Raw genomic sequence first — 18,173 nt, 5'->3', positions numbered from 1 at the left:
CCCTCAGTCCCCACAGCAGTTATGTACATATCCTAATTTATTTTAATATCTTTCTCTCCTTCTAGACTCTAAACCCTTTGTGGTCAGGGAAAATGTCTATCAACTATATTGTATTGTACTCTCACAAATGTCCTGAGCTTAAAAAGGCTTAATTAACTGTTTTCTGTTCTGTCCTTAATTTTAACTGTCCTTATCTCCCGCTTCAAAATTGCATATCTCCTCCTCCCTCATGACTTTCATGACTCAAAATACTATAGTACATATCATTCCCTCTGTTTGAAATTCCCTTTTAGTTTTCACCAAAGTTCACCAAAGTTATGTCACTTCCCTTAAAAACACTATTGAAAATCTTCCAATTCGATTAAACTATCCCAGATTAACCGCTGTACTTCAGTTACCCCAGTCAGTAATTCCTTAGTACTTGGCAAAAGTGCATGCTGTTATAATGAGCAAAGATCGGAGTAATATGAGATATAAAACCATCAGTACATTTTATGACAATATAAGCAATAGCAAAGTAGAATTACAAACAATTTTTGATGGAGTTGGTCTTTGGTTCATCGATGATGTTGAGACTGTATCCATGGGGATTTCACTGACCATCTCTTGCATATTTGGGATCATTAAAATATGATAATGTACCTTTTCTGCCCCTTGCTATTTAACATGCAACATTATAGATATATATTTTATATACATAGAATCTCCTGCTTGGTAGATCTCTAAATTGATGCCAATATTGGTAAATGCTTTGACTAGTGTAGGCAGAACCACCTTAGTCATCAAAGGGGAAGTAATCTTAATAAAACTGAAGTGACCTGTTTTGGGGACTTGGTTATATGGGAAGATTTTGTACAAAAGAAGAGTTTTACTGTAGTTGGCTTCACTTTGATGTGCCTCCATTTCTGTTTTCACAGTGCAAGTGCATTATCATTTGTGGATTTACTGCTGCAGGTTTCCCAGGATTTAGTAAGAGAGAACCAACTTTAATGAACAATGTATATGGGCTAAGTAGGAGTAGTAATAGTATTTATTAAGTCTTCTAGGCTCTGGGAGACAATATAAGGGTGGGAATTTGTCATGGTCCCTGTCCCTGTAGAGAGCTCACAGTGTAAGAAACAAGTGTGACCTCCTATTAAAGTAGGCCTCCTATTTTGGGTTTGGAGCTACTGTAGTTGGAAGATTTAAATACTTCTTTTCTCCCTTTCTTGTGGCAGAAGGCAAATAACAGTTCTTGAGTGCCTGTATATTCAATGTAGTTTGGAACACTAGCGTACTAAATGTGCGTCAGAACAGGTACTCCAAATGCAATTTTTGCCATAATATTAATGCCTTAAAGTTTTTAAAATTTTTCTCCTCATGTAAATTTTAATCTCATAACAAGTGGGAATACAGACGGTTCCTCAATAATGTATGCTTACATCATGCATTTTTGGGTAGAACTTATTTGGGAATCAGAGAACGTTCCCCTCTACCCCCCAGTATGCGTCAGCATAGAATCAAAAATATTGGAAGAAATGGTTTTTTGCATGTGCCTGGCTTTGGACAGGATGGAAGTACTACAGCACATGCTTTCTCTAATGCAAGCTCTTTCATTCATTCATTCATTCATTCAATTGTATTTATTGAGCGCTTACTGTGTGCAGAGCACTGCACTAAGCGCTTGGGAAGTGCAAGTTGGCAACATCTAGAGACAGTCCCTACCCAACAGCGGGCTAACGGTCTAGAAGGGGGAAACGGACAACAAAACAAAACAAATTAACAAAATAAAATAAATAGAATAAATATGTACAAGTAAAGTAAATAAATAGAGTAATAAATACGTACAAACATATATACATATATACAGGTGCTGTGGGGAAGGGAAAGAGGTAAGGCGGGGGGATGGAGAGGGGGAGGAGAGGGAGAGGAAGGAGGGGGCTCAGTCTGGGAAGGCCTCCTGGAGGAGGTGAGCTCTCTGTAGGACCTTGAAGGGAGGAAGAAAGCTAGCTTGGATATGGGGAGGGAGGGCATTCCAGGCCAGGGGAATGACATGGGCCGGGGGTCGAAGGCAGGAACGGGCGAGAACGAGGCATGGTGAGGAGATTAGTGGCAGAGGAGCGGAGGGTGCGGGCTGGGCTGTAGAAGAAGAGAAGGGAGGTGAGGTAGGAGGGGGAGAGGTGATGGACAGCCTGGGAGCCGAGGGTGAGGAGTTTCTGCCTGATGCTTAGGTTGATTGGTAGCCACTGGAGATTTTTGAGGAGGGGAGTAACATGCCCAGAGCGCTTCTGGACAAAGAGAATCCGGGCAGCGGCGTGAAGTATGGATTGAAGTGGGGAGAGACAGGAGGATGGGAGATCGGAGAGGAGGCTGATACAGTAATCCCGACGGGATAGGATGAGAGCTTGAACGAGCAGGGTAGCGGTTTGGATGGAGAGGAAAGAGCGGATCTTGGCAACACAACCCCCTCATTCTAGAAGAGCTAACTGTATTCAGCTTAAAGTCCAAAGTCATGCAACTTGATTTGTTTTTTTTGGTAGCTGGATTGAAACTGGGTTTAATTATCAAGCTGCCATTGACTAGCTCTTTCTTCTTGCTGTACGTATGGGGAAATATAATGTGGCTACTGGTTGTTAATGTTCATAAATTGCACTTGATCCACCCAGTTTATTGGAACTCTTTTTTTGTGGCAAAACAGATCTGTGATCATACTTGTTGAGAGTTTTTTTTTTAAAAAAAAACCAGTATTTGGTATTAGATGTCTAATTTTAGTGGCCATTTAATTCAGCTTGATTTGACATTTATATAATGGAGACAGCCTTGATCCCACTGCCCTGCTAGGTCAAATAGCTCGTCACTTTGCTGGTAATTTACTGCTTAATTGTAGAAATGATCCCACGGCCAGATAGCTGACATTAGTGAAGCAGCACGGTATGACTAGGTATTCCCTTGTGAGCCTATTTACATTGTGGATTTTCTATCATTTAAGTCAGAGCAACATCTTACATTTCCAGTGCTATAGAAAAGTTTTTAGTTTACTGTTTTTCATTGGTATTTAACTTTAATACTTATTTTTTTTGTAGGTTATGTCTCCCGAAACTTTACTCAGTCTTCTACTTTACTATGTAAGTTTTCCAAAACTTGTTATACTTTACATTTTTCTTGCAGAATGGCTTAGCAGAAAATGTGTTTATAATCAATATTTCCTTTCTGTTTCTAGCCAGAACCCATATTAACTATGCCGTCAAGGGGGATGTGGCCGTGGTCCGAATCAACTCCCCTAATTCAAAGGTACTTGTTTGACTAACTTGATGCTATTTCACTACATTACAGTTTTTTCATTCACTCCACCTAGTGATGCAGAATTGAGACATGTGAACAGCTGTTCTTTTGTTTTGTTTGATGTTTAATGATATTTGGATCCCAGCCTTTGAAGCCCACACTGAACCAGCATTACATTGGAGGTTGAAAGGAAGGCCTGGCTCAAGAGTTTGGTCCTATTTGTCTCTCCAGTACCTTTCCAGATGAGATAACTAGACCAGTCTTAGACTAGACCCACACCCAGACAGAATCAAGCTGGAATCTGGCTCGTGAGTGATATGGGGGGAGTCCCAGTAAACCACCATTTGCTTCAGACTTCCTTCCTGAGAGAATTAGGAATGTCTAAGTGACGATGAGAAGAATAAGGAAGGAGACAATGGAGACCCAGCTGGTTTAAAATAAGCAGGAAGGAGCCAGTTCTGGTAATCGGGGGCTTAGTTGAGGAAGAGGCAAGGAGTGGGTATCCTTTCAAGGATAAGCTAGGGTAGATGCAACTGGTATGGGAAAATCACTTGTGGTGTGAAATCTCCTTGAAGAAGGTGGATGTGATTGTCTCCAGTGAGATGATGATAAAAAAGGATGATTTGGTAATTTCACTGGGGGGTAGAGAAGTCTGGGGGCCCTTTCACTTGGCTGTTTATGAGGAAGGAGGAATATTTTTGAAAGTCCATAGAGTGCACATGATTTTATAGTCTTGAAATAATTATAATTATTAAGGTATTTGCTAAGCGCTTACACTGTGCCAAGCACTGTTCTAAGTGCTGGGGTAGAGACAAGGTAATCAGGTTGCCCCACATGGGGCTCACAGTCATAATCCCCATTTTACAGATGAGGTAACTGAGGGACAGAAAAGTTAAGTGGCTTTCCCAAGGTCACGCAGCAGACAAGAGGCAGAGCTGGGATTAGAACCCACGTCTGCCAACTCCTAAGTCCGTGCTCTTTCCACTGAGCCATGCTGCTTCTCTTAGCCTTAAGCCTAACTGAGCCTTATGGTGCAAGGCTTCAACGTATCATGCCAATTTTGAAGTCAGGTAACCAAAGAACCCTTCATACAGGGAACTAGACTGAGAAGAGACATTTTACAAAGTACAGGTAGCGGAATCATCAAATTGCACTTCAGGCTCTTTCATCATTAAAATTTGAAAATGGATTTGAGGTATCTATTCTAAAAATAGATGCACAGTGTCAACTTCCATTAAAAAGGAACTCAGTTTCTGTCTGGCCCCTACTTATAGTTTTTTTTTAATAAGCGGGTGAGTTGAAATGGGTCAGAAGAAATGTTTTGTGGGCATACGGAAGTTCTCTTCCAGTGGCATCGCATAGTTAGAAGCTATTGGGAAATAAGTGGCAGTCAGACCAACCTGACAATTAGAGATGGAGTCCCTCTCTTTGGACATGGGTCTTAGAGGTAGAATTGTAAAAAGTGCCAGTCCTGCAAATTACAACTGCAACCATAAACCAAAGGGCAGTTTTTCTGTATATGTTGTTTAGGGCTAATTATCATGTTTTCTACCCCAGTGCTTAGTACTGTGCTTGGCATATAGTAAGTGCTTACCAAATAGCCCAGTTGTTGTTGCTAATATCATTACATGCAATGGTACTTTCAGCCCCACCCTCCTCACCCTTGTGCATGAAGGATTTAGTAAGCCTTGTGCATTTATTTACTATACAAGGGCATGCAAATTGAACTACTATGGGTACAAAGTTTTTAGCTCAGGAACAGAGTCCTGAAGCAGAAAGTGGTTTTGTATTGCATTGCCTGCTTTCCAAGTATTAATAGGTAATCTCTGTAGGACATAAGTCCTTACTATTTTGAAGCTGAACTTTGACCGTTTTTCTGTGTGCTTGCTTTTGACAGGTAAACACTCTGAACAAAGAGCTGACATCGGAGTTCATACAAGTAATGAATGAAATTTGGGCCAGTGAAGCCATCAGAAGTGCAGTCCTTATTTCAGCAAAGCCAGGCTGCTTTATTGCTGGTGCTGATATCAAGTAAGTTTTAAAGATTGGGAACTCTCCCTTATGGTTTGCATTGATACATTTCTTCAGGTGTAAAGAAGGCTTCCACTCTTGTAAGTAGGGTTTTTTTGAAAAAATATTACTACTATTACTTTTAACCAATGTCCCTACAGTTAAAGTACCAAGAGTGGTAACAATACTAGCAAATAAAGCTAATGGACATTTATCTAAGAATAGATTCTAGTTTTTCTCAGCACTATTAAAATATATTGTCATTGGTCATATTATCATAGATGCATTTAGGTTTCTCTCTTCCTGAACAACTCTTGACTTTTGAGAATCTTTTATTGCTTCTAGGTGTAGCATAATTTCCCAAGTGGTAAAATGTTTCCCTTTAACGGGCTGATATGCTCTCCAGAAAATCTTCTTGTTACAGGGCTTTATTGGTCTGTTAAAAAACCAAAGATGAAACTGGCAGTCCCATTTCAAGTTCTGGGACTGGGGATTTATTTGAGTACATGGAGAACAGCTGCTAGTTACTGAAGTCTACTTATAGTTTTGGTCATTACTGACTGATTTTTTTAGTTTGGGAACATGTGGGTTTATGTGCCTTTTACTAAGCATTAATTTCTGTTTCCTGCTTTTCTTGGAAATTGCAGCATGCTATCAGCTTGTAAGAGTCCTCGCGAAGTAACCCAGTTATCTCAGGAAGGACAGCAAATGCTGGAGAAGCTTGAAAAGTCTCCGAAGCCCATTGTGGCTGCCATCAGTGGATCCTGCTTCGGAGGAGGCCTGGAGGTATGGTCTTGCATCACGGCTAGTAAACCTTATTTCAGGCCAGTGTTATGAGAAAGATGATGCACTTCCTGACATAAGAAGCGTAGAGGAACCCTGGTTCATCCAGCTTACCTGCTGTGTGACCTTGAGCAAGTCACTTCTTCTGTGTGCCTGTTACCTCATCTATAAAATGGAGATTCGATCCTCTTTCCGCCAATTTAAACGGTGAGACCCATGTGGGAGAGGTACTGTGCCAACCTGATAAACTTTAATGTAACCCAGCACTTAGAACAGTGCGTAACACACAGGAGGCGTTTAACAAATACCAAAAAAAAAATACAAATACAAAAAATAGGCCAACTCAGGAATAATTCCTTTGGATCACAGAAGGGTCATTATTCAGAGTCAGAATTAGCAGCATCACTCTATATAGAGTTCAGATATATATTAGAAGTACCCAGATTATTTAACTACTCTAAGAGGAAAACCAGCATCTTTAATATTAAACTATTGACAAGCTTTAGCATTGTCAGCTGCCTGTTCAGAATGGGGACCTAGTAAGTGGGCTTCAGGCTAAGCGTACAGTCTGAAACTTTCAGGTAGAATTCCCTCTGCTGCAGAGAACTCATCTGCTGTAATCCCCCCAGCAGTTGGTTACGTAATCTTACAGTTAGGCTCGTACAGTGTTGCAGATTTGTTTCCTCTTTGAGACCCCGGACTTGTCTTCTACTTTAATACGCAGAAGCTTTAGCTAAAAAAATATTGTACTAAGTAATACTTTTACTACTTAGAACCTTGCATGGATTCAAATTCTGGGGTTCAGTTTGCCCCCAGACTAAATCAAAGTTTATCCCCCACTTAGGTTGGTGTGTGTGTGCAGTGACTTTTAAAAATGTCCTTGTTACTCAAGAGTTTAACAAATAGCAATTTTTTTGTGGCTTTAGTTTGGAAAGCCAAATTCTCCTTCAGTATGTAGCATTTTGCCTGTAAATCCTCATAAGTTCTAATTAGGGAAGCTGTGAGTTTTATAGACATGGTGGCTTCCTGATACTAAATGTTTCCTTTGCTCAGATTTATCCCATTACTGCAATTTTTTCTCCAATTTTTGTGAGCGGCTTTTGTAAGTATTTGACTGCAGCTTCCAAGTTAGAATCTGGTGAACAGGCCCGCTCCATTTTTTTCTGAAGTTAAAAATTCAAATTGCTGCAGAGTTATGTGCACTAACCTTCTTCTTTCCTCTATGTGTTTTGAAGCTTGCCATTGCCTGCCAGTACAGAATAGCAACAAAAGACAAAAAGACTGTATTGGGTACTCCTGAAGTGCTACTGGGGATGTTGCCAGGGGCAGGAGGCACACAGCGGCTCCCAAAGTTGGTAAGTTAAGGCTCTTAAAGACCATACTGCCATTCAGAAGAGAGTGTGCTTGCCTATCTTCCAGACAGTGCGGAAGCACAAACTTGTGGGTTGATGGTTCAGGATCAAACTCTTCCCTCCCCTTCCATTTCCCCTTCTTCCTTAGACAAGTCATTTGATTTTTTTTTTCCTCTTTTTGGTGTGCCAGTTTCCCAGTATGGAAAGGCAAGAAATTAATGATTTTTCTAGAATTGTAAAGCCAACAGACATCCATAGCAGGTACAAGTCAACCACTCCAAGCTGTCTTTGGTGGTAACCTCCTCCATTGTACTGTCCCTGAATTCCACTTACCCTTTAACTGTGGAATATCTGTATTACACCTTTTCAAATAGTATAGCTTGAAGTCAGTGGGGAGCATGCTAACTGTTCAGTTCTGAAGAACTTGGAAGCAGAGTTAGACGTGGAAGCTGTGGAACTCACTGGGACTATAACAGAGCTGCACCTTGGACCCAGGCCTACACCTGACTGGGCCAAGAATGGACTTAATTTTTGTTTTTGATGTTGAGCGGGGGGGAAGCAGGTATCGCTTTATCTTCCCCAACTTCTCTCTACCCTCTCCCAAAGAAGCTATGTCGCAAGTCATCAAGCCACTCAGAGAACAAACACCTATAGGATTTTTTGATGGTGGTTGTTTTTTCCACACACATTCCCCTTCCTTTCTTTACCTGCCCTGTCCAATAAGTTCTTGAAAGTTTACATAGCACCCTGGGGTGGCCTGAAGGCCCCTGAAGGAGTGTGCTGGGCTGGATGGCAAAGGTTGTCAATCGCTGGGAGAGACACCGTGGTATTTTCTGGTATGATAAATCAGTGACAAAAAAAACCCCATATAACATCCAACTTAATGTCTGACTGTAGTGTTTCATCTGCTATTTTCCAAGCCCCCTCAACTCTTGAATGTTGTTTCCAGGTGGGTGTCCCTGCTGCCTTTGATATGATGCTTACTGGTAGGAACATTCGTGCTGACAGAGCAAAGAAGATGGGACTTGTTGACCAATTGGTGGAGCCTCTGGGTAAGAATTCAGCGTGCAAGATCCACAGCGTCCCAGATTTGGGCTTTTGAGAGAACTAAGGGAACAAACAGCTCCTCTGTATTGATGGAGCATGTCTTTGACCTTCCTTAGATAATAAGATGGGTACTCGTAAACCCAAGGAAGGTGTCTGTGTTTGATATCTGTCCAAAGTGACCATTCCTTGCATTGATGGCAGGTGAAGTTCAGCTCCTCCCTTTTCTCCCTGCTAGCCTGTTTAGTTCACGTTGGGTCTGTCTCATATTGGGACAAACCTTCTTCCTACATTATAATCTTAGTATGTATTTACAGGACCAGGTTTGAAAACTCCAGAGGAAAGGACAATTGAATACCTTGAAGAAGTAGCCGTTACCTTTGCTAAAGACCTAGCTGATAAAAAGGTTTCTGCGAAGAGGAGCAAGAGTCTGGTGGAGAGTGAGTATTCCTGTGGCACTGTGACTTATTCCCATTTAAACTGAGTGAAGGAACTAAACCGTAATGTGTCAGTATAGTCTCTAAGAGGAAAACAAGAAAAGATGTGGACGTCTTTTCCCAGAGGCACAGCCTGTTTCCTCAATCTGACTGAAAAGTGCCGGTGTTGGGAGTATCACTGTGCCTTAACAAAGGAGAGAAATTCTCTTGTAAAAAAAAGTTGGAGGTTCTCAGTATTATTGCAATTTACAGAAAGCGCGGATAGGAGAGAACTGGCTCTTGCTGACTGGCCCCTGAAAGCATTTTTCCTCTGCAGAGGTGACATCCTACGCCATGACGATTCCATTTGTCAGGCAACAGATCTACAAAAGAGTGGAAGAAAAAGTTAGAAAGCAGACCAAAGGACTGTATCCTGCTCCCCTGAAGATCATTGATGTGAGTTCTCTTTCCCAATTTTCATTATTCCAGGGTATCAGCAGTGCTTTATCTGGGTACCGTTCCGGACGGTGTGTGCTCCCTTTCCTTCAGGAGGTGCCAGAAGTATGGTGTGACTTCTTGTGTAATTTTAAGAGCAGATGGAATAACCAGTTCCCCTCCAAAACATTTCTCAGCTAAATCAGTTCTCTCATTAAAGGGTGCTTATACCTTGTGAGTACTTGTGATTTTGTTGGATGTGCTTTTAGTTTCAGTGTAATGAAGGACTGCTGCCACCATCCTCCCTGACCCCAGTGATCTTGCCAACTACTTTATCAGTAAAATAGAAATCATCAGTCATGAACTTTCCATGGTGTCTCCCTCATCTTCTCATCCATAATAATAATGATAATAATGATGGCATTTGTTAAGCGCTTACTATGTGCCAAGCACTGTTCTAAGCACTGGGGGGATACAAGGTGATCTGGTTGTCCCACGTGGGGCTCACAGCCTTAATCCCCATTTTTACAGATGAAGTAACTGAGGCTCAGAGAAGTTAAGTGACTTGCCCAAGGTCACGCAGCAGACACGTGGTGGAGTCGGGATTAGAACCCGTGACCTCTGACTCCCAAGCCCGTGCTCTTTCCACTGAACCATGCTGCCTCTCCCAGCCACTCTGCCTCTCCCCCTCCTTTTTCTCCTCCTTTTCAGCTGTCTCCTGCTCTCTAACTACTGCTACTGTGGTTATTGTAATATTTGTTAAGCAGGTACTATGTGCCAAGCACAGTTTTAAGCAATGAGGTAGATACAAAATGATCAGGTTGAACCAGTCCCTGGTCCCATACAGGGCTCACAATATAAATAGGAGGAAAAATAAATATTGAATCCCAATTTTACAGATGAGGAAACTGATTGAAGCACAGAGAAGTTGTGACTTGCCCAAGGTCACACAGCAGGCAAGTCATGGAGCCTGGATTAGAACCCAGGTCCTCTAACTCCCAGGCCCATGTTCTTTCCATGAGGCCAAGTTGCTTCTCATAACTCTGCTCCCTTTACATGTTCCTCAGATTCACTCCTGTTTTTATTTATACCCATCTCCAGCCCTTCCGAATGACTGAACATTCAATTTTATTTATTCTGATTCTAGTGCTCATGAATATTTTTTTGTCTTCCCCATTGGTGTGTAAACTCCTTGCAGGCAGGGAATGTCTCTCTTGCTTCTGTTGTACTTTTCAGGCCCATAGTACGATGCATTGCATTCAGTAGCAGCTTGATCCCTAGCATCATTTTTACTTTTGTACTAAAAGCAGGTGAGGAATGGGAAAAAATCTTGGATGAGAATTTTTTTGAGTGTTCTTTCTCCTGTTTCTAGCAATTGAACACATTTCTCTTTCAATACTTTATCTCCCACATCTCCTCACTTCAGGCAGGCACACCGTTTCATGGTTACCATCTTGTTTCATCTTTATGAGTGTTCAGTCTGTGGCAGCACTTGCAACAACCTGTACCTCCTGCTATCTGCCAAGTCATTTCCCTTTTATCCTTTAAAATCCTGCTTTATTCTGTTGTTCCAGTTACAACCTCCCTTTTTGCCCCAATTAGATGGCCTGCTCTAACTATAAAAGTTACCGATCAGGTTTTGTCTCATTTTTGATTTTAAGGACCTTGAGTGTAGGACACGGGGTTTTCTTTTTTAAGTCAGTAGTGTTCTCCGAATCACCTGCATAAAATTTGAGCGTGCCTTCCTTGTGCACGCTTAATAAATATTACTGATTAATTGCCTGGGTTCCCAGAGCACAGGATCAAAGGTATGCCACAGGTCATACATCTCTCCCTTTCTCCCTCGCCAAATAGCTCCTGGGCTAATGAACAACCTCAAAAGTGGTTTCCAAAATAAAATGAGCCCTAAGAAGCCAAGTTCTACCTTCTGCCCTTTCACTCCAACTCATATATAAGGTACAACAGTGGTGTGGTTTAAGGTTATCCTTCCATGAGTGGCTTAGTCTTCAAAGTTGACATTTGAGCAAAATCATTCAGTGCCCTCTAGAACCAGGCAATCATTCTAGATCAGAAATAAAATTATTGGTATTTTGTCTCTTAGGTCGTGAAGACTGGACTTGAAGAGGGGAATGATGCTGGGTATTTATCGGAATCCCAGGTAAAGTTAGGACTGTGAGACTTTTTCCTTTCTACTCTTATAATACCATTTCTGAGCATTGCTAAGGTTTGAGTAGGCTTACCCACTGTGTAACAGGGAAGGAAAATAATTCTGCCAAAGTGCACCTGGATGTTTTGTTTTGTTGTCTGTCTCCCCCTTCTAGACTGTGAGCCCGTTGTTGGGTAGGGACCATCTCTATATGTTGCCAACTTGTACTTGCCAAGCGCTTAGTACAGTGCTCTCCACACAGTAAGCGCTCAATAAATACAATTGAGTGAATGAATGAACTTGGATGTTAGACTTGCTTCCAGCTGATGTGGTGCGGCTTACATACTCCATCTGTCTGAGTGGGAATCAGAAAGTTGAACAGAAAATGTCGCTGAAAGTAGGCCCTCTGGGACACTTGTATAGGCAGTAGTCCACTGAGGGTAATGCTGGGTCATCCTGTCTGAACCTGCAGTCTGCATAATTGGCAGATAGAGTAAGGTGATGCCAAAATATTTATGCAAGAATGAGGACCTGGCCGGAATAACAGCGGTGAAGCTTGCTTCCGACGGTGCAAAATGAAGCTTCATTCTTGGATCACTAACACCTTAATAAGTGCTAAATGCTGCTTGGTTGGGCTTCCCTGAATATTTGTGGTTTAAATAATCAGTTCAGGCTCCTGGAGAAGAGAAGTCAAATGACTATTCCAGTTCCTTAGCACGTAAAATCATTTAGAAAGCAGTGGCTTGGAAGTGCTACTATAAGAAACACTTAAGGGGAGAGGGGCTCTCCTGAAAATAGACCGTAGCACCACTTAGAAGTTGGGACAGCTATTTTAGATCATTCTTTATTGAACAAATCCTGCCAGAGAGCAAACTTAATTGCATAATTAAAACCTGAATTGTAACGTGTTTTTGTGTTTCCTGTCTTTCTCTCCCCTTCAGAAATTTGGCGAACTTGTAATGACCAACGAATCCAAAGCTTTGGTTGGACTCTACCTTGGTCAAGTTCTGTGCAAGAAGAATAAGTTTGGGGCCCCTCAGAAGGATGTCAAGTAAGTTCAACGTGTTAGTCCAAAGCCTAGGCCTTCTAAAGATGTGTAATGATCTCCTTTTGGCCAAGTTCAAGGGCCCGTTCCCTGAATTCTCCCGGATTTATATGCTGCCTTCAATGCAATTGACCATTAACCCTTCCTTGGGAAACCATCCGTAACTTTGGCTTTCAGGACACAATCCTTTTCTTGAACTTATTTTTTTTAATATTTTTGGGCAGCTCCTTCAGTTGTTGTTTCTCGTCATCTATTCCATTTAATGTGTGCCCCCCCTAGGTTTGGCTTCACTCCTTCCTATCCACTTATTGGATGATCTGGTCCTGTGGTTTGAGTCCCATGTCTATGTTCATATCTCCCAGAGTTCCTCTTCCATACCTGAGCTCTTAGCAGGCTGTCTCAAATATCTAGCTCTCGTCATAAAACAACGTAGAAAAGCTCGTGGAATCCTCAAAGGTCAAGCTGAGTTCCTCTTCCACCTTAAAACTTTTCCTTCCTCCATCTTTCAGACACAGTTCAGAATCACTCATTCCTCTTTAATTCAGTTCTATTCTTTCTTCTCCCTACATTCATTAAAATCTACTCCTCCTCCCTAATGCCATCACCAAGTTCCTCACTTTTCCACTTCTCCCTGCTTTTTCTAAAATTTTATTTTATTTTTGTATTTAAGTTTGTACTATGTGCCAAGCACTGGAGTAGATGCAAGCTAATCAGGTTAGGCAAAGTGACATCAGTTGCCCTCACATACCCTCAACACTGTAAGTGCCTTGTTGTCAGAGAATGTGTCTACCAACTCTGTTATACTGTACCGAGTGCTTAGTATAGTGCTCTGCACACAGTAAGCCCTTGATAAATAACATTGATTGATTATAAGAGGAAAAGTGCATCTTAAGCTTTTTAATCCCCAACCTTTAACCCAAATTACTAAAAAAACTATCATACGCAAAAGCTGTTTTCCTTTGGCTGGAAACCTAATTCCCAGTTTACTGTGTGAAACTTCGTGCATGGCTCACTTTTGCTCTATTTTGCTGTTGTGTTTAGCTGAGTAGTGAGAGAAAATGGGAAAGGTTACAAAGGATCTTGTAGCCTGTTCTAATTCAGAGGGCCATTGGAAAAAAGTCCATCCTCTGGAGACATTTTAACTGAGAAGGTAAAAGTGGTGGTGATGGCTGGGTGTGGGGGTGGCGAGAGGACAGACGGGTGATGAAATTCAATGGTGAAATAACTCAGTACCTGAATTTGGTAGAAAGTGCAAGTGGGGAGGGAGATAAAGGGAAAGAAGAGAGTTGGGGATGGGAGGAGAGAGAAGCAGTGTGGCCTAGTGGATAAAACACAGGACCTGGATTCTAGTCCCTGCTCGGCTACTTGTCTGCTGTGTGACCTTGGGCAAGTCACTTCTCTGTGCCTCAGTTACCTCATCTGTAAAAGGGGTATTCAGACTGTGAGCCCCATATGGGACGTGGACTGTACCCAACTTGATTAGCTTGTATCCACCCCAGTGCTTAGAAAGCACTTAACAAATACCAACAAAAAACCCACTCACTGTTCTTTGTCCATCCTCAGTATCTCTTTTCTTCTGTGAGTTCTTAAAAACAATGGACTAGTCCCTCTAGAATTGTGTATGTTCTCAGGCTGTGCATATTTCACCATGTCTTATTCATTTCTTTCTCTGCTCTGATTTGACTTTCTTAGCTTCTCATCACAAGCAGTGTGTGCTCAAAATTGTTCAGAGTTGATCTTTAATTTATTTGCATGATGAGAGGAAAGAAACTTAAAGTCTCTCTTAATAATCCGACTATCTTTCCCCTCCTCACTCATTATGTCTTGCACCATCTTCTCTAGCTTAATTTCTAATCTTGTTTCATCACAATCTTGCCATTCTTTTAGGCTACATCATTAAAGAGGAATATCATTTCCACTCTTTGTAGGCCTTCCTTTAGCTCTGTAGGTCTCTGCACCGTTCTGGGTTTTGCCAATAATAATAAGCCAGTAATAAGTGATTTGATCACCTTTCCCAGTTTAATAAGTACTATATGGCTTAAACAAAGAAAGAATATGTGCCAATGCTCTATAGATGGGAATTTGGCTGTCCTTGTGTCATTTCACATACCTTATCCCTTAATCTCTGTAGGGAGCCAAGGGCGTTTTCACTAACCAGAGAAGCAGGGTGGTTCAGTGGAAAGAGTACGGGCTTTGGAGTCAGAGGTCATGGGTTCAAATCCCAGCTCTGCCAATTGTCAGCTGTGTGACTTTGGGCAAGTCACTTAGCTTCTCTGTGCCTGTTACCTCATCTGTAAATTGAGGATTAAGGCCGTGAACCCACCGTGGGACAACCTGATCACCTTGTAACCACCCCAGTGTCTAGAACAGTGCTTTGCACATAGACACATAGTAAGCCATCATCATCATTATTATTATTACTAACCCTAACCTCTCCCAAGGAGTAGAGTGTGAGTGTGCTACCTGGAACAGCCCTGGGGAAAATCTGAATCCTGACCTACATTTCTAGCTTGGTGAGCAAGAACCACATTTTCCGATTCAAATGGCTGGGGTCTTTCCATTCACCCATCTTTGTATCCAGAGTGTTTCTGCTGAAGATCCCAGTTGGCCATCTGAGATTGAAAATGAAAGAATTCCTGAAAGTTAATACCTCTAGTTCCCTCCCACCATCAGTGCTTTTTTCATTTGACAGCATCTCTAGGCCTCTGCTGTTTCCCCTTAAAACATGATTTCCTGTTCGTACCTCCTTTATTTTGCACCGTCCTACTTCTTCATCCCCAATGCAGCCTTGTCTCCTTTTAGGGGGAGACACAGTGGGAATGGTCTTACTGGATGTTTTTAAAGGGGGATCTTCACCTCTCAGTACTTAACTGAGTTTTTGCAAATTCTAGTCAGACCTTTTTCAGTGACACTTGTTTCCCTGCAGTAAGTTGAAAATACTGATGTTTGGACTTCTCAGGATTTATGTGAAAAAGAGATCTGTGGTTTGAAATTAAAATTGGTGGTCTCTTTCTCTGCACATGTACCCTTGTGTTATCACCTGACACTTTCTGGAAAATGGATGGTTTAAAGATGGCTCTTAGTCACTTGGCTGATCCTGACATCTTTGACCCATATCATATCTTAGTCACAGTTGATCATTCAGCCCTCCTCCACTTTTGTATGTATGGTATGACAGAAATAGGGTTCACTGCTTGGCCCTCATGCTTTAAAGACAGAAAATCAGTAAAAACAACCCCACTTTTTCAAGACAGAGTTGAAGCAGGATCATTTGTTACTCTTTGATAAAATAATTCTTGTTTCTGTAGCTTAATGGTTAATATTTGAGGACACCGAATGTGGGCTTTTTTTTTTTTAGTTGCTTTTTTGTTGTTGTTAAGGCTTTGGTGATGAAAAGGTAAGGAAAAAAATGCTCTTGAAAATGCTCTTTACTTCATTTAATACTCACACAGTAAGGTGGTATCTCTTATCCTTTTAAGGAGAAGGAAAAGCCCCATACAGTTGAAGAGAGAGAGAGAGAGAGAGAGTGTGTATGTGTGTGTGTGTGTGTGTTTGTAACTGAGATGGGCAATATAATATCAAGAAATTACACCTAAGTCTTTCTGTCTTTAAGTAGCTCAGCAATGTGATAAAGGAAGAAATAATTCCAAACAAATGACAGTCATGACTGTGGTTTTTGTGGGTTTTCTTCTGCACAGAATGAGCCCGATATGTGGAAACAGAATGTGCTTCTTAGTTCTAGGGCAAATTAGAAAATTACCAGGAAGACAGTCTGAGCAGAAAAGGGCCCATGGTCAAACCAGCAGAATGAGTGCCTTAGTTTTGATTGTGCCCTTCAAACTAAGGGTGAGGTGGAGACCTGGTGGTGCATAGCTTTAGGTCTTTTTCAATACTGCAAGTCTAACTCCCAATACAGAAAGATCATAGAGAAGCTCTTTTTCAGAAGGCCATGAAGGTTTTTTAGCGGAGACTTTCAGGAGAGGAAATTCTGATAATCCAGTGTTTGAGAAAGTTCTTCTTGAATTTGTTCCACGTTCTTTTAGTTAGCTTGAAATCTACAGCTAGAAAACAAGACATAGTTGGATTGGTCCATGAGGTTTTTTTCGCTCTAGTGTCCTAGGGTAGTCATTGTGTTCAGAAGGAGTTAAGTTGTATCATGCCTCTCCCTTTGTAGGCATCTGGCTATTCTTGGAGCAGGGCTCATGGGAGCTGGCATTGCTCAAGTCTCCGTGGATAAGGGGTTGAAGACCATTCTCAAAGACACCACATTAACAGGCCTGGGCAGAGGACAGCAGCAAGTCTTCAAAGGGTAAGTGTGAGAGTGGAGTTCCCTCTCTGCCCTGCCTCTTCTTTGCTTTGTTAAGTCTTGAAAGTTGGCGGGGGGGAGCATTTTTCAAATATTCCAACTCCACCTTCCCAGTATTTGGGCTAGCCTGGATCTGAACAAAATGCTGACAAACCACTGCCAAGTAACTCCCTAGCCAACCCACATAACCCTGTGAATTTTGGGGAGTAACATACCTTGTTATTTAAAAGGGAGATTTGGTTTCCCTGAGGGTGCTGGAGGAGAGATTGACTTGTGTACATGTATCAAAGTGCCACTTGTCCTTTCCAGAAATGAGACCACCAAGCTGAACCCACCAGTGTGTTTGTATAGGATAATGGTACCAAGGCCTTGGGCCTTCCTCCTCACCTAGCTTTACAAACAGGAAACTGATCACAGAGAGGTGAAATGACTTGCCCAGGCTAACTCCAATTGGACTGGAGCTGGTGTTGGAGCTCAAAAGCATGGTGCTGGGGCACATGCATCCTTCTTTCCAGATTTTCAAAGCCCACTTTGTCACCATCAGACCTCTGTGAAATTAATTGGCAAGAATTTCTTTCTCCTTCGTTATGTGAGAAATACTTTTGAGGTCTCTCCCAGCTCTGCCATTGACTACTCAATTCCCTCTACCTCAAAGTCCACTGTCTTGCCGGTAAATACATGACAGCACATACGCTATTCTTTATGGCCAGGCCTTATCATAGGGCCAGTGTCCTGAGGGTTCATCTTCGATTGTCACGTGGGTTTTTGTTAGAGCATAAATGTAAATCTGTGCTTAAGATCATCCCCACCAACTGTTTTTTTGTTTGCTTTTTCTTTATTTGGGCAAAACTGTTCCATTAACCCACAGTTTTGCTATTCCCTCTTCTTCATCCCTGTTTTGAAGCATTGGCCTTGCTCCCAGGGCCCCCTCTTATGCTGCACCTTGTGGGTGCCCACTTGGTCTCTGCCCTCTGTGAAACTTGGCCCACCAAATCGAGGTCGGAGATGGAACCCGAATGTGTTTCCATCGCCAGTTATTTGCCTAAAAAGTAATGGACAAGATAGCTTACAACCATTTGGTAGGATTTCCAACGAGACTTTCTTAGCAGCTGTTGCAGTCTTGGGCTTTCATTTTTTTCCACTAAACAGTGCCATGTATTTACTGGCAAAACAGACAGTGGACTTTGAGATAGAGGGAATTGAGTAATCAGTGGCAGAGCTGGCAGTGATTAACATGATAAACATCGAGTGCTCTTGTAAAGTACTCCAGTTTCCTTTGGCAGAATAAGGGTCCTCACACTGAATATGGGTGCTGCGTAAAAGTAAGTTCATGCAGCCCATGAACTGAGAGGACAAATTGAAATGGCCTTGAACA

The 18,173-nt window shown here is 41.9% G+C and overlaps 1 protein-coding gene across 1 annotated transcript in view; it reads left to right on the top strand.

The window, feature by feature from the left end:
- Positions 1 to 18,173, top strand: part of HADHA (hydroxyacyl-CoA dehydrogenase trifunctional multienzyme complex subunit alpha) — a 34,711-nt gene that overhangs the window by 11,148 nt on the left and 5,390 nt on the right. Inside the window, exons 2-12 of the mRNA XM_038751441.1 lie at positions 3,063 to 3,104; positions 3,200 to 3,270; positions 5,159 to 5,292; positions 5,919 to 6,057; positions 7,290 to 7,409; positions 8,356 to 8,458; positions 8,768 to 8,890; positions 9,204 to 9,322; positions 11,403 to 11,459; positions 12,389 to 12,498; positions 16,667 to 16,801. Of these exons, the coding sequence (XP_038607369.1) occupies positions 3,063 to 3,104; positions 3,200 to 3,270; positions 5,159 to 5,292; positions 5,919 to 6,057; positions 7,290 to 7,409; positions 8,356 to 8,458; positions 8,768 to 8,890; positions 9,204 to 9,322; positions 11,403 to 11,459; positions 12,389 to 12,498; positions 16,667 to 16,801 (1,153 nt within the window). The remainder of the gene's footprint in view (positions 1 to 3,062; positions 3,105 to 3,199; positions 3,271 to 5,158; positions 5,293 to 5,918; positions 6,058 to 7,289; positions 7,410 to 8,355; positions 8,459 to 8,767; positions 8,891 to 9,203; positions 9,323 to 11,402; positions 11,460 to 12,388; positions 12,499 to 16,666; positions 16,802 to 18,173) is intronic.

This window comes from Tachyglossus aculeatus, chromosome 9, assembly GCF_015852505.1.
Source record: "Tachyglossus aculeatus isolate mTacAcu1 chromosome 9, mTacAcu1.pri, whole genome shotgun sequence".
Taxonomy (NCBI): Eukaryota; Metazoa; Chordata; class Mammalia; order Monotremata; family Tachyglossidae; genus Tachyglossus; species Tachyglossus aculeatus.
The sequence above is the reverse complement of the archived record's forward strand: the minus strand, read 5'-3'. Positions and strand labels throughout refer to the sequence as shown.